The sequence below is a fragment of the Mytilus edulis genome, chromosome 2 (genome assembly GCF_963676685.1).
Source record: "Mytilus edulis chromosome 2, xbMytEdul2.2, whole genome shotgun sequence".
NCBI classification, from domain to species: domain Eukaryota; kingdom Metazoa; phylum Mollusca; class Bivalvia; order Mytilida; family Mytilidae; genus Mytilus; species Mytilus edulis.
The window spans coordinates 8,133,509-8,149,935 of record NC_092345.1 but is presented as its reverse complement, the minus strand read 5'-3'; the positions used below and the strand labels follow the sequence as shown (position 1 = coordinate 8,149,935).

The window sequence follows — 16,427 nt, the reverse complement described above, 5'->3', positions numbered from 1 at the left end:
TTAAGATTTTTTATGCATACCACTTAGATAAAAAGGGCGGAGTTTCCTTAACTTAAGTGTTTACTAAGGAAAATCTTAACTTAAGTAGCTTTATGCATACGGGCCCTGATTTATAACATTTTTGTTTTACGAAAAAAAAAACAAATATGACAGACATGAGTCAATCATGACAACCACTAAAAATACAGACTCCTTCAGAGACAGGCCACATACATATTTAAGTGAGGCCATCCTTCCCCTAACCTCGGATCTGTATGTCCTATACAATAGATTGTTCAAACTGAACTTTTTTAGCAATTAATCAATAGCAAGTTATTATATGTTTGTAAGAGCGAACAATGTTACCTGGATCCCATGCATGGGTATAATCGAGCACACACAAGCAGTGACCTTGACACACGAAATTGTCATATTAGTTAGTATTCTAAGCGGACGGTTGTACACACGGGCATGGTATGTAGCCACGATGGATTCAGTCCTTACAATTGTCTTTTTGGTTGTGGTTGCTTCAGTTGTAGAACATTCACAAGGTTAGTTTAAATTATAGAACTTTTTGGAGTTAAGCCACAAATTATTATTTATTTATTTGCAGATTTAGTTAGTTTGCAATATTCCAACAATAAACATCTTTAAAAAGTTGTCATACCTTTGTTACTAGGAGTTAGCAAAATGAGGCAAACACGAAAGTTTAAACAGGTTAGCTATGTTGGTATTTATTTTATGAGTCGCCAAGATTGACTATATAGCTTTGCATTTCTTTCTCAAATAGTGGACGTTACCTCAATAAGTTGTCAAAAGTAAATTTACACAAATGTCTTAGATTATTTGCGTCCGCGGGCTGATATGCCATTAATGAATACCCACATTTCAAGCCGTCGGTTCATACAGCTGGCCCCTAAATAAATATATATACTAGTTCAGTGATAATGAACGCCATACTAAACTCCAAATTATACACAAGAAACTAAAGTTAAAAATAATACAAGACTAACAAAGGCCAGAGGCTCCTAACTTGGGATAGGCGCAACAAATTCGGCGGGGTTAAACATGTTTATGAGATCTCAACCTTCCCCCTATACCTCTAGCCAATGTAGAAAAGTAAACGCATATATATATATATATATATATATATATATATATATATATATAATACGCACAGTATAGTATATATATAATATATACTCTTTTTTTTTTTAAACAATATTTCTTTGTTTTTTAGCAATGTGCAGTTTACTATCCATATCCATGTACTGAAAAATCCTATTCAGTACTAGTATACGGATATGGATGTAACGGATAGTAAAAAAGGGGCGAAAGATACCAGATGAACAGTAAAACAATCATAGATCGAAATTAAACTGACAACGCCATGGCTGAAAAAAAAACAAAACAAAAAAACGACAAATAATAGTACACAAGACACAACAGAAAACTAAAAACTAAGCAACACGAACCCTACCAAAAACTGGGGTTATTTCAGGTGCTCCAGAAGGTTAAGCAGATCCTGCTCCACATGTGTCACTCATCGTGCATGTTTCTCAAGTTATTACAAACCCAGTAAATAGTCTAATTTGGTAGGTCACATTCGTGGTGAAAAAGGAAGTTGATTGTAGTTACACCATAAGGAACATAGTGAACTGCACATTGCTAGAAAACAAAGGAATATTGATGCCAACTTTAAATACGGAAATAATATTATACAAATAGACAAGAAATACGAAATTTTTAAAAAAAAACATTGATAAACACATTTTGGATGTGCTAATCGAGTCCCTGTGGTTTTTACCTGTTTAAGAATATTTTGTGTGTGTGCATTGAAACAGTGAATCTAATGCAAGTGAATAAGGGAGCTACCATTTGATTTTTATGGGGGGCTAGGATGAAATTTGAAGAAAAAAGACAGGACAGGAGTTTTGAGTAAAAAAAAGGCAGGATGAGCAACTTCGCAAAAAAAAAGGCAGGATAACAATTTATGTAAAAAAAAGTCAGAATAAACTAAGAAAAAAAAAATGCAGGACCAAATAGAGTGAAAAATAAAAAGGCAGGACAGAGATTACAACTAAAAAAATTGCAGAACAAAATTTTTATCCTGCCCCCCTAAAAATCAAATGGTAGCTCCCTTATTCATCAACGATGCGTTTTGAACAAAATTGAACCAAATTGGCTGTTCTTGTCCCAGTTAAACATGACTGAACACATATTTCAATAACCCTCCTGGTAGTGTCTGTATCGAATACGAGAATACGATGGGTCTGTATCGAATACCCAAATGTTTATATTGAATTTATATTGAATTTCTATGTAAATACTATTGATAAGATAATCCCTTTAATGTGACTATACATATCATTAATGAACATTTACCCATTTATGGGGTGCACCAATATAGTGGTGGATAATACATACCAAAGAAGAAGATGGTAAGTTGAAATTAAAGACCCCTGCTGTGTTCAATTATTGCTTCACCAATGCACTTCGGTGCGAAGATTTAGATGGAAGTATGGGATTACATCAAGCCGTTGTGAAATTTATTCCCTATTATTAATTAATATCCATTCCACAACGGCTTGCCATAGAGATTTCTATATATAGATCGGATGTAGTGAAGGATTCGTTACCCAACCTGACTTTGTTCAGGATTTTAAAAAATAGCCTTCCGGTTCTGTATTTCGCCATATCGTTTTACAGCGGGATTTACAGGTACGTTCTCCTATTCACATAAGCAGATCTAGTGGAGGGGTGGGGTCTGGCTGCTTTCGTTGTAAAAATTTTGTTGATTATATAGGGAACCACTGAAGCATGACTGAGGCGGCCCACGTCTTAGGTCAATCGGCGGGCACCCCCTTATGAAAAGTTCTGGATCCGCCACTGTATTAAATACAGGATTTACTAACTATCCCTTTATTTAACGAGATATTACGTAATATATTGGGATAGTAGAACTTGCAATATAGAGAAAACATGACCGTATTGTATTTGTAAACGAACTGCCCAAGAGGGCTCACACTCCAGTCTTGCTTAAGTGATTCCCTAAATCAACCAAATTTTTCTTACAAAATAGGGGGTGGGGTGGGCAGGTACCCTGGGCAACTCCTAAAACCTCCTCTCGAGTTTACACTTCATCATGGTCATAGATGCCCTACACGGACTAATACATGTAGATTCTATCACTGCATCCAGTGTGCTACAATATTTATTCACTCAATACAGTTAATTTTTCAAAATTTAAAACACAAGGCTTGGGGAGCGTTTTAAATATTTAAAAATTTAACTGCCAAGAGTGGATAAAAATTGCATTGCACGAGTTTTGGTGCAATCTGTTTCTCCGATGATTTTTAGACAATATGCAGACAAACCTAATTCATTTCATGAATGATCTAAAAAATGGTGTGTTCTTTCAATGTTGCATCGTCAGACATGGTCCCCTTTATTCATAACGTCACAATGAGAAATTCTGAGGAAAGTATAAAGAAAATGTGACGTCATAAACAAATTTTAACCAATGATGAAATGAGTTCAAACTAACCACTTGTTGAATATTTAAATGGAGATTCTACCACTGCATTGAGTGTGATATGATTTTTATCTATGGGAAACAGTTAAATCTTCATTTAAAACGTGAGGCTTGAATAGCGTCTTAAATATGTAAAATTTAACTGATGAGAGTAGAAAAATATCCTATTGGCATGCATGAAATTTTGTGGTGGAATCTTGTTTCTAATGATTTTTAGGCAAAATGAAGACAAATTCAATCCTTCCTTTTGAATGAACACCAAAAAGATGAGTTCTTTCTACATGTTCTATGTGACATCATCAGGTATACGTCACAATAGGAATTTAAGAAGAAAGCAACAAAAATTTGATGTCATATTCGAATTTTGATCAATGACAAGTCGAGATCAAACAAAACCAAATGTTTATTAAATAATAATAATCAGCAGGTCAGAAAAGGATAAATCGGGTAAGAATTAGAGAAATTGAATTATCTCAAGTCTGCCACCAATTTAACTCAATTTGGTCTACTGGTACCATTATTTGGTGAATAAAATATTCTTTGTCATAATATTACATGAAAACAGGAACATGCAAGGAATTTCTTTAGATATCGAGTTTTGGTGGTATATGTAAAATTTTTATTTTATGAAATGGATAGTAATCCTTGATTTGAATAAATTATATAACAGTGATATTAAAGATACTTAGGGGATGTCCATGTAATATTCTGAACATTAAGGAGGATTCAAGAATTTGTTGTTTTCCTGAACAAACTTTTTTAGCAAAAAACAAGAAATGAAAACAAAAATGTTAAATGCGATGTCTGACTTTACTAAATTATCAGGTCAAACACACATTAAGAAGAAAGTGTGCATTGATGAATCTGTCCTGTGTCATGATGGTTTACACTGTGTGGAGAAGGCCAAATTTTGTGATGGACAGATTGACTGTTCTGATTTCTCAGATGAATTATTTTGTGGTGAGTTATTTACATTATTATGATTGTTCATTTTAAAATGCTCAATGTAATTTTACAACATATGATATAATATATCTGAAAACAGTCATACTGTTTTCCGGTTTTATTCTGTATGACCTAGAATCTCAGCATATCTTATTAAGAAAAATCTTCCAGATCTTATTATGAATCATGAACAACTCCAAATTGTTTTTTTTTTATATTCTTGGCAGCTTTTATTATGAAACTGGATTTCATCAGTAGATATACTTTCTTAGTTGTGTATTTTATTATATAATTATATAAAAATTGTAAAATTTTCCTTTATACAATTTTTAAATAAGTTTTAAATTTAGGGAAACAGAACTGTACTCCAGTGGAGTTCCCATGTCTAGATGGAGATCAGTGTGTACCCAGAGCCCATATTTGTGATTATTCCCATGATTGTCATGATGGCTCTGATGAAGATATATGTGGTAGGTATTATTGTATGACCATGACCTCTCCCATGATTGCCCTGACAGCTCTGATGAAGATATATGTGGTAGGTATTATTGTATGACCTTGACCTCTCCCATGATTGCCATGACAGCTCTGATGAAGATATATGTGGTAGGTATATAATATGACCTTGACCACTCCCATGATTGCCATGATAGCTCTGACGAAGATATATGTCATTTTATGTGGGTGGTATTATTGTATGACCTTGACCTCTTCCATGATTGCCATGACGGCTATGATGAAGATATATGTAGGTGGTATTATTTTATGACCATGACCACTCCCATGATTGTCATGATGGCTCTGATCAGGGGTCGAAATTAGCGCTAGTCCGGTAGTCCGGGACTAGTAAAATTTGCGTCGGACCAGTAGATTTTGTCAGTTGGTGGTCCGGCGGACCAGTAGAAATTTGTCGATAAAAATCACTGATTGCATCGCAATCTCCGTTTGTTTACAAAACAATTTACCTGTGAAATCAATTACACGGTACTGGGGGGTATTACAATTGATCAAGTTAATTAATATCTCGGGTGAGCGTCCTTCACAACAATACAAAATGTGGAAATTTTTGGAAGGAGTTAAACCGCCGGACAAAAAAATTAAGATAACTGACAATCAAAAGGAAGATCGAAATAAAGTATACGAAAGTGACAAAAGGAAACGCAAATACCAAAAATCATGGGAAAAAGATCGTGAATGGTTGCATTATATAGTAGATCGGAATTTAATGAACTGTACAATATGTGAAAAATTTGCAGTGACAGAGCTAGATAGGAAATGTATTTTCGTAACTGGAACGTCAAATTTCAGATTGGATTCTGTACTTGCTCATGAGCAATCAGAACAGCACAAAAAATCTACGGCAATAAAAGACAGGAAGGCACCCGAGGAATCCAAGGCAGGGAAAATTATTCAAACTTTAAATCAAAACGTTTTCAAAAGGTCAGGCACCCTATGGTCGTCGTGAGGATTGCGATGACGTGGAAGACAATGTGGATATTTTTTCTGTCCTTGATCCTGATTTTGATAAAGAAAATCATTGAGATTACCAAAGCCTTTATCAAAATCAGAATAAAGACTATTCCTTTGTTACTGTTTAACTTATGTAAACGAAAGCATCAAAATAAAATTAAACATCTGTCATTTATATTAGTGTTTGTCAAATTAATGTCATTTTTGCAGGACCAGTAGATTTGGAGCCGGACCAGTAGAGTTTTCAGTCCACTGGTCCGGCAGGCTAGTACACAAAAAAGCTTAAATTCACCCCTGGCTCTGATGAAGATATATGTGGTAGTTATTATTGTATGACCTTGACCTCTCTATATCTATTGACCTCTCCCAGGATTGCCATGATGGCTCTGATGAAGATATATGTGGGTGGTATTATTGTATGACCTTCACCTCCCCCATGATTGCCATGACAGCACTGATAAAGATATATGCAGTAGGTATTATCGTATGACCTTGACCTCTCCCATGATTGTCATGAAGGCTCTGATGAAGATATATGTAGTAAGTATTATTGTATGACCTTGATTCTTCCCATGATTGCCACATTTGCTCTGGTGCAGATATATGTGGTAGGTATTATTGTATGACCTTGAACTCTCCCATGATTGTCATGATGGCTCTAATGAAGATATATGTGGTAGGTATTATTGTATGACCTTGAATTCTCCCATGAGTGTCATGATGGCTCTGATGAAGATATATGTCATTTTATGGGGGTGGTATTATTGTATGACCTTGACCTCTCCCATGATTGCCATGACGGCTCTGATGAAGATATATGTGGGTGTTATTTTTGTATGACCTTGACCACTCCCATGACTGTCATGATGGCTCTGATGAAGATACATGTGGTAGTTATTATTGTATGACCTTGACCTCTTCCAGGATTGCCATAATGGCTCCAATGAAGATATATGTGGGTGGTATTATTGTGTGACCTTGACCACTCCCATGATTGCCATGATGGCTCTGATGAAGATAAATGTGGGTGGTATTATTGTATGACCTTGACCTCTCCCATGATTGCCATGATAGCACCGATAAAGATATATGCAGTAGGTATAATTGTATGACCTTGACCTCTCCCATGATTGTCATGAAGGCTCTGATCAAGATATATGTGGTAGGTTTTATTGTATGACCTTGAACTCTCCCATGATTGTCATTGTGGCTCTAATGAAGATATATGTGGTAGGTATTATTGTATGACCTTGAATTCTCTCATGATTGTCATGATGGCTCTGATGAAGATATATGTCATTTTATGGGGGTGGTATTATTGTATGACCTTGACCTCTCCCATGATTGCCATGACGGCTCTGATGAAGATATATGTGGGTGTTATTTTTGTATGACCTTGACCACTCCCATGACTGTCATGATGGCTCTGATGAAGATACATGTGGTAGTTATTATTGTATGACCTTGACCTCTTCCAGGATTGCCATAATGGCTCCAATGAAGATATATGTGGGTGGTATTATTGTGTGACCGTGACCACTCCCATGATTGCCATGATGGCTCTGATGAAGATAAATGTGGGTGGTATTATTGTATGACCTTGACCTCTCCCATGATTGCCATGATAGCACCGATAAAGATATATGCAGTAGGTATAATTGTATGACCTTGACCTCTCCCATGATTGTCATGAAGGCTCTGATCAAGATATATGTGGTAGGTTTTATTGTATGACCTTGAACTCTCCCATGATTGTCATTGTGGCTCTAATGAAGATATATGTGGTAGGTATTATTGTATGACCTTGAATTCTCTCATGATTGTCATGATGGCTCTGATGAAGATATATGTCTTAGGTATTATGGTATGACCATGGCAACTCCCACAATTGGTATGATGGCTCTAATGAAGATATATGTGGTAGGTATTGTATGACCTTGACCTGTCATGATGGTCATGATGACTCTGACAAAGATAAATGTGGAAGGTATTATTGTATGACCTTGACCATTCCCATGATTGCCTTGATAGTTCTGATGAAGATATTTATGGTAGGTATTATTGTATGACCCTAATCCTTAAAGAGTGTATACCAAAATATATTGCTCATTTGTTGAGAGGCATACAGTTATCTATAGTTGCTTACATTCACATTCCTATGCCTCTGGTCTATCTGGATGATCTTAATTGCCTCATTGGCAACCATACTAGATTTTTATACCTCTACTAACACCTTTATAATCATTATATATTAGTTTTTCTGTATATTGTAGAGGCCACAGAGAGATGTAATGAACAGCATGGGAGATATTTGTGTAAAAATGCACAACAGTGTATAAATATGAGTTTACTGTGTAATGGCAAACATAACTGTCAAGACCAATCTGACGAGGGAGGACAATGTGGTACGTATCATTTAAGAGGCTGATTCAGTCAAGATAAATGTTTAAGACCAAATGAATTCAATTGACTGTTGCATACATTTATTATTGCAATTGATGAAAAATGGACACAAATTCCATATTACTAGCTTTTGAGGAAATTCAAAATCAATCAAAATTTTAAATGCCAGTCTTGTGGGTAATGTCAACTTATGGATAATGAGGGGTTCAAAAATGTCAAGTGCTGGAATTTGAAATTTTTAAATAAATATCTGTTATAATTACTCTGTTTTTTAAGCCCCAGTTAAAAAAACTAGACAGATGCCTATGAAAAGTTCATGTGATACATGTACAACTTTTTCAGCTTCTACATGGCAATGTTTATCATCTTGGAAATGGCTATCTAAATTTAAACTAATTATGGCTTATGCAAGAGTTAATTTTAGACAATGTTTAAGATAATTGTGAATTAATTTATTTTTGTTGGTACCAATTTTCATGAATATTTTATTAAGTGGTTTTGCCAAAGTTTGCATACAAGCTTTAAGGAAATTTGCACTTCGCTTTCATTGAACACTTAAATTTGTGGTTCATCTAAATCCACAAAATCAATGGAAATTAATACCCAGTTCATGATATGAATCCACAATATTATACATTTATATGAAAAATCTTGTATTGTTATACATATGTAATATTATGGTGTATATGTCTTAATAGCTGCTGCATTGTCAAAAAGGTTTTACTGATTTTCCCATAGATGCATACATTATTTCAGAGGAGTCCAGGAAGAAATGTATATCTGAAGGCTATTGTGGACATTCCTGTCTACCTACTCCAACAGGTTCAGTGTGTCAGTGTAAGGAAGGCTTCTTGTTACAGGGAAACTCATGTCAAGGTATTTGGTAGATATTAATAATTTTTATTTCTTATGGATTATCCAAACAACAAAGAGAAATATATCTATGCACCTTCCTAATTGTATATGTTTCTAAATATTTATATCAAAAGTTAAACATGTACCTTTAATAATGAAAATGATAATTTATCTATTGTACACAACCTGAAATTTTCTTCTTCATCTAACCAGCTGAAATGATCTGTAAGGCGATGGCGTATTGTTACAAGGGTATTTTGTGTATTGTATTGTAGATGTCTTTGTTTAGAAAGACGCAAACCATGCTGGATTTCTGATACTTTAATCAAGGTAGATAACTGTGTTAAACATTGTACATAGTAACATACGGAATGAAATGATGGACATATATTCCGGATCAATATTAAAGTTAGGATATTACACCAGCTTAGTCAGTTATTAAAAGTGCAATGAAGATCAGCGATAAAAGCACTGTTCCTTTAATATATTGGATCCTTTCTTTATATTTCATACATCTTTTTTCTTTTTCAGATATAAATGAATGTCAAGACAAAGTCTGTAGTCAGCATTGTGGAAACATACCAGGATCATATAATTGTTCTTGTGATGAAGGGTACAACTTGGAAAACAGCAGGCTGTGTATAGCTAATGGTTAGTATTGTGTAGAAGTATTACATATCTTATAGAATTCAGTCATACATTATATGTCATTCATGATGAAGGATTTTGTAAAATAATGATACAGCTTAATGGAATATACATAAAATAATTTGAATATTTTTTAAACAAAGTTTGAAAAATAAACAACAATAATTTAAATTAAATGAATTTTCATGGAATTTGTACTTGTCATTAGCAGCAAGACATGTGGAGTAGGATCTGCATAACTCTTTAACTACAGAACACCTGTGATCACACCCAATTTTTTGATGGGGTCCATGTTGTCTTTAATTTTCTATGCAGGGTTTTGTTGACTGGTGTTTTGTCTTTCGTCATTTGTTTGGGCAATTGTAATGTTTTTGTTTTTTTTATAATATTTCATTGTCCCTTTGAGGCACTATTTTCTCTGTAACTGTGAGTAACAGTTTTTCTTTTAATTTCAGGTTCTGATCCAGTGTTATATATAGCGGCATACAACAGAATTGTATCGTACAACATCAGGTCTTCAAACAAAGAGTTGGTCACTGTTGTAGATAACCTCAGTCATGTTCAGTATATAGGTTAAAATAAAATATTTAAAAAAATAAGAGAACAAAAAGAACAAAAAAAAAGAATATAGATAAAATTTTCACCACTATGATTCCTCAAAGTGTACTATAATTTTTTTATTTTTAATTAAAGCTGGTATGCATCTATTGTTCTTATATTAGTACCAGATGATATAAGAAATTCAGTTTTTGGAATAATTTAAGATTGCACTAAAGGCAATAAAAACTGTATTGTCACAGTGGTTTGACAGGTGTATTTAGCTATCTTATAGGCCTCATTTCTACATTTACTTTGTGCAGTGATGTTAACATTCTTAAGGTCCTATCCATCACCATGTCTTGCAGATTGTTAATGATATATTCTCATTAAGGGAGATAACTCTAGTTCAAAATATTGCCAAAATTTGTTCTATTGCTTATTACTTTATTAAATAGATCATAGACTTTGACTTTGAATCCTTTTGTTAGGAATAGAAAGATTTGGTGTTGCGATTTTTTTAGGGATATTTATGGGTAAGAGGACAAGTTACTGTCATTTATGATTGAAGATAATAAATGATAAATATTTTTACTGAACCCTTGCATTGGTCATATTTTGCTTTTGAGTATCAAAATATACTGTAAATTTAAAATTGTAAGAATGTTTCTGTGGATGGGAAAAATTTGGACAGTATCACAAGTTTCAGTAGTTATTTTTCTGTATTAAAACTTTTGCTATCGCCTTTATTAGATATTCACATTCAGCCAGGGGTCAAGGGTTTTCATCAATATATGGACTGCCCTGTATCAATGTTTGTGTTTCTTTACAGCTGCAGATGGAACACATTTATATTGGACAGACGAGACAGAAAAGGCAGTATACAAATATGACATTGATTATGGTCACATGTGGAAAGTGGTTGATACAGGTATACCTATATGACAAGTCTTAAATCAAAATTACAATTTCTTAATTATGAACAAGTAAAAGTTATTTTCAGATTCGATGAATGTGCCTATTATACAAATAGAATAAATGCAAAATTATATTTTGATCTGTTTAGAAACAATGTTTAGATAGTTTAGCTAATAGACTGCTTTCAAACTTGTGCACTTCTCCTGTAAACTTCCTTGTGACACAATGCTTATGTTTTTATGTCACAGTAAGAACTGATTGTTTAGTGAAGTTGTATACACTAATTGACCTCTGGTCAACCTGTAAAGCTCATTCATAAAGAACAACTAGAGATTGATGTATTGAGACATATCGTACCTAGAATAAAAGAGTTTTTTTCTACTTATTGATGGAGAAAAAACAAGGTCTCTACTTGACCTGTTTGAAAAATAGTTTTATTTGCTTATAGTTTGGCATCAAAATAAGTGTCGTACATTAACACATTTGTATTTAATAACTTTTTAATGTTTAAGGAATTGAATCTCCTAGAGGTATTACAGTAGATGCAGTTACACATCATCTGTATATTGTGGACAGTTCTAGAAATAAAATAATTGTGTGTGATGAATATGGTGAAGTATGTACAGTGATACAGGAAGATTTGCATACACCAGAGGACATACTCATTGTGTATAAACACAGGTTAATAAATTCCATAACTCCATTGTTGTCATCATGATTTGAAGCTCAAAATGTGGCGGTTCAAAATAAATCCTGAAACAAATATGCAAAAACAAAGGCTATCTTAACTGTCACTGAGTATATTCTCCTGGATGATAAGTATTCAGCAATGATTTGCTTTTGAATTTCATAATAGTCATTAAGGATTCAACAACCAATCAAATTCAAAGGAAATCAAAATAAACTTTATATTGGAATGTGCATATTGACTTTTGTAAAATTATTCCATATATAATAGCTTGTTTTATTTCTTTGAAATAGTTTCAAAGAAAGATTGTATATTGTATGTACTAAAATTTCATTTGTATCAAATCATACACATATATTTATTGATTTCAGAATTCTTATTTGGTCAGAGGTTGGTAAGAATCCTGCCATAATGAAATCCCAATTGGATGGCAAGGTGAAGAGCTTACTAATAAATAATGATATTCAGCACCCAAGCAGTATTGCCGTAGATGAACCTACAGATAGGTTGTATTGGTTAGACTCTGTATTAGATAGGATAGAAAGTATCCAACTGGATGGATCAGACAGACAGGTACTAGATTCTGTTTTATATACTAGATACTACTTTTGTTGTAAAGGTCTACATAAATTAAAGGTCAATTGCTACTGTATCATGAATAAACTTGAGAATATTGTTTAACCTTATAATTGATCCTCTTAACATTGGTGTGCACATTTGATTTGATAAATTTCACATATACCTTTGTAATCCACAAAAATGAGTACAGTTTATTCCACAAAAAATAATGTATCTACAGTTCTGTAAATTCAGAAATTTTGTAAAACTGCTAAGGGATAGGTTTAGCAAAATAAAATTTGAATTTAAGTTTGACAACATTATTTGTATTCTTGCTATCAAAATAATTAATCTCACATTTTTTAACCTTTATTTAAGAATAATAACTACAAAAACATTTTTTTTTTAAGATGACAGTATTTGAATGTTTTATTTGTAGATTGTACTCTCCAGGAAAGTTGTTAATCCTTTTGGACTGTTTGTTTTTGAGGATGCCATGTATTGGGCCGACCAAGACCATTCATCTGTGATGTCTGCTAATAAGTTCAGTGGCAGACAGTTGTTACCATTGGCAACAGGAATAAATCATGTGACTAGTCTTGTTATAGACCAACCTGTTTTGTATCCTTCAGGTCAAGGTTCATTGCACCAAGGTAAGTGCTGGTGTCTTTCTTTTAAAATTGATAATGCTGATTATACAGGTTCAACAAAGTTCTCTAAAATAGGGTTTAACCACTCTGCAAAGGACGGACACAATTTTGATATTTTGCAATAGAAATGATAATGAGTTCCAGCATATTTTCTGCACGGACCATCAGGGAAAAAAAGAGTACAGAACTCTGGCTAAAAAAAATTTTTTTAAAAAAAGGCAGAGTTTTATATCATTCATCTATTCATTTGTTGGTTCACTGCATGTAAAAAATATCAATATATTAAAAAGAATTTATCTAACTGATGAAAGAAAACTTATCCATTATGTCTTCTATATTCATTGATATTTTTCGAAAGTGCCAAACATTTGAAACCATAGTGCAGTTATTTGTGCAACCAAATTAAAACATATGGAACAAACAATATTTGATAAGAAATCCTTACAAGGTTGAAAAGGTGATTATATAAGACGTTAAACAAGATGAAATGGTTCAGAAAACAACATTTTGGTAAGTCTTGATATTAGGATAAATTTATGAAGAAATTCTTGCATGTTTACCACCAAGAAGACAGCAAGCAGAAAACTCAAATTCGTGTACTACCTATTGTGTCATTTCAGACAATTTCTTATTTTACCATGATATTGTTTATTTTCAGACAATGCATGTTTGCTGTCTCCATGTTCAGATATTTGTCTCCCCTCTCAGACAGGGCATACCTGTAGATGTTCAGTAAACAAGGTTTTAGATGTCAACAAAAGAACATGTACTGGTAAGATTTATATTGTAGAGTTAAGTGGGAAATATGTCTTTAAAGGAAAAGGCGTTATTGATTTTTCAGTTAAACTAGCAGACATTTTATAAGGGGGTGAAAAGCGAAACATGTACTTTGCTGCATAAACAAAAAAGGTGAGTCATCTATAAGGTTATGTTACTTATTTCTGTTTTTTTTTCCAGATTATATAGTTGATTACCTTATATGATACGCACAGATTTTTTAAACTATTTAAAAATTTGCATTTTATTTTTAAATTTTGATGAGTATGCATGTGGACAGATGAGGTCTTCTTGATCGTTTGAAAATACAGTAATGTATTGTTTCAATCCACTGACAAAATGGAAATCAAATTTGATTGAACAATTTTCACCTAATATTCAGCAGTTATGGGCCTTGATTGCTTTAACTTGGCACTAATAAATATAGGAATAAACTTTCTGCTGTCCTATTTGACCACCTCTTTGTATAACTATAGACACATTTGTATTTTAATTTATTTTCAGATAATGTAGAATGTCCTAGGATATTGATAGGAGAAAACAGAGCTATATTGATCTATCCACTGTGTGGGATAGGGAAACAGGACCATCTCACATTTCATATCATTACTGAGGAAATGCAAAAGGTTTCTGTCATAGCACAATCTGGATCAAAACTTCTGTATAGAGATGTTAGACGAGGGGTGATTGCATACATTAACTTAAACGAGTCAAAGCCAAGGTAAGCATGTGTTGTATACATCAACTTAAATGAGTCAAAGCCAAGGTAAGCATGTGTCATTTTATTTGTTCTGGGTCAGATATGTTTATTCCTTTGAAGATAAAATGACTTATTACTTTTTGGTTAATCTAGAGGAGGCTTATGTTGGAGATCACATTTATTATGAATAAGCCTAAAAAACAGAATTATGGTTAACAACAGAATAGTAGTTACTTTGAATACATTATGATCACGCTATATAATCATACTTTATTGATGTGCCCAAATAGATTTGACAACCAGTAACTGTCAACATATAGCAACATCCAAAATTAAGCATATATATGCATGACTGATAATGTAAAAAAATAAAGTTAATATAACTATTCCTTGTGTACTAATTGTTTTAAATTTAGCAGGTATAGGAGGCATTCAACTTAGTACAAATTTTCCTACGGTTCGAATAATGAAGTGCAGAATTTAAAAAAAAGTTAAAATCAAGACAACTTGACAATGATTTTTATCTCAATCTAAACAAATTTGTACTGGCAATAGAATAAAGGAATCTACAGTAACAAAGGGAGATAAGTTCCTTCTTATAATTTAACTAGATCAATGTTACATAGATATTATACAAACACTATACTATTTTAGAGAAGGGATATATATAATCAGTCAGTCAAAGTAAAATATGCACATCCATTCATTGTTGATTGTTAGTTTGAGAGTACATGTATTTTGCATTGTACAAAGATAATTTTTTTTTATAGGGAGATAATCCTATTCAAGAATTTGCATACTGTGTCTGATGTATGTGTTGACTGGAACAGCCGTATCCTGTATTGGACAGATCCTTTTCAGGTTAGATAATATGATTATTCCAGGTACCGCAAAGGTTTGTACATGTGTATTGTAGTGTTGTTCCGATGATCGGAATAAGTCGGAAATCAGTTGGTTGGGCCTGGCGATGTCGATAATCAATTGAGATTTTGTTTGATCAATTGTCGTTAAAGTTTTCCAGACTTTTAGCTTATCAACTTCCGGTCCGTTTCCGGTTTGCATTTTATATGCGCAGCAAACAAATAATAACAAAAAATAGCAGGATCGATGACAATAACAATGTCAAACATCCTATAATTAAAGACATAACCAATTTCCTTCTTTATAAACATGACAAATGCATTGACTATAAATATTTGCAGATTGATGGAATATTATTTAAAATTAATAACTTTGTATGAAATACTTTCTTTCAATTCCGGTACTTGCAACTTGTGAGCGTACATAAAATCATTCTGATTTTAGACAAAATAATTTCTTTGCTTCATTAGAAAGTGTTGCAAATTGCTTTTTATTAATGTTTTATCTATTTGTAGCATCAAAAACGTCATATTCCTTTCCAAATTGCTTGCCAAACATCGTTTATTTTTGTAAATTTTCCGAAATTTGTCAGCCATATTGAAATATATAAGAATCACGAATCGGATACGGTTCAACTATGTAATAATTCCGCATTTTTGAAATTATAAGTTCAGACGCACGAATGACACAATTGACAGAAAAAATAATGATCACAAAAGTGAAAAAAAAAGCATTACATGTATACACGAATTAACAGACTTTGGCTTAATCCCCTTTGTTTACTGTATATATTATAATGCAAATGAATTGTTTTATTTTTTCTGTTAATCTTAAATTTCTTAAAGTTAAAAACTTTATATATCTTTTCTTAATTAGAAGCATTCAAATGTTTATACAGCTATG

General features: G+C 33.0%; 1 protein-coding gene across 3 annotated transcripts in view; it reads left to right on the top strand.

Moving 5' to 3' along the window:
* Positions 1-374: 374 nt before the first annotated feature.
* LOC139511347 (vitellogenin receptor-like) overlaps positions 375-16,427 on the top strand; it is a 39,529-nt gene continuing 23,476 nt past the window's right edge. For 2 of the 3 annotated variants that reach the window (XM_071297991.1, XM_071297993.1), the window contains exons 1-14: positions 375-530; positions 4,340-4,474; positions 4,810-4,929; positions 8,203-8,334; positions 9,071-9,208; positions 9,719-9,838; positions 10,291-10,407; positions 11,205-11,303; positions 11,803-11,971; positions 12,350-12,551; positions 12,976-13,189; positions 13,845-13,958; positions 14,468-14,684; positions 15,434-15,524. In XM_071297991.1, the coding sequence (XP_071154092.1) occupies positions 467-530; positions 4,340-4,474; positions 4,810-4,929; positions 8,203-8,334; positions 9,071-9,208; positions 9,719-9,838; positions 10,291-10,407; positions 11,205-11,303; positions 11,803-11,971; positions 12,350-12,551; positions 12,976-13,189; positions 13,845-13,958; positions 14,468-14,684; positions 15,434-15,524 (1,932 nt within the window). In that variant the 5' untranslated portion in view covers positions 375-466. The remainder of the gene's footprint in view (positions 531-4,339; positions 4,475-4,809; positions 4,930-8,202; positions 8,335-9,070; positions 9,209-9,718; positions 9,839-10,290; positions 10,408-11,204; positions 11,304-11,802; positions 11,972-12,349; positions 12,552-12,975; positions 13,190-13,844; positions 13,959-14,467; positions 14,685-15,433; positions 15,525-16,427) is intronic. The other variant, XM_071297992.1, reaches the window with a different exon arrangement.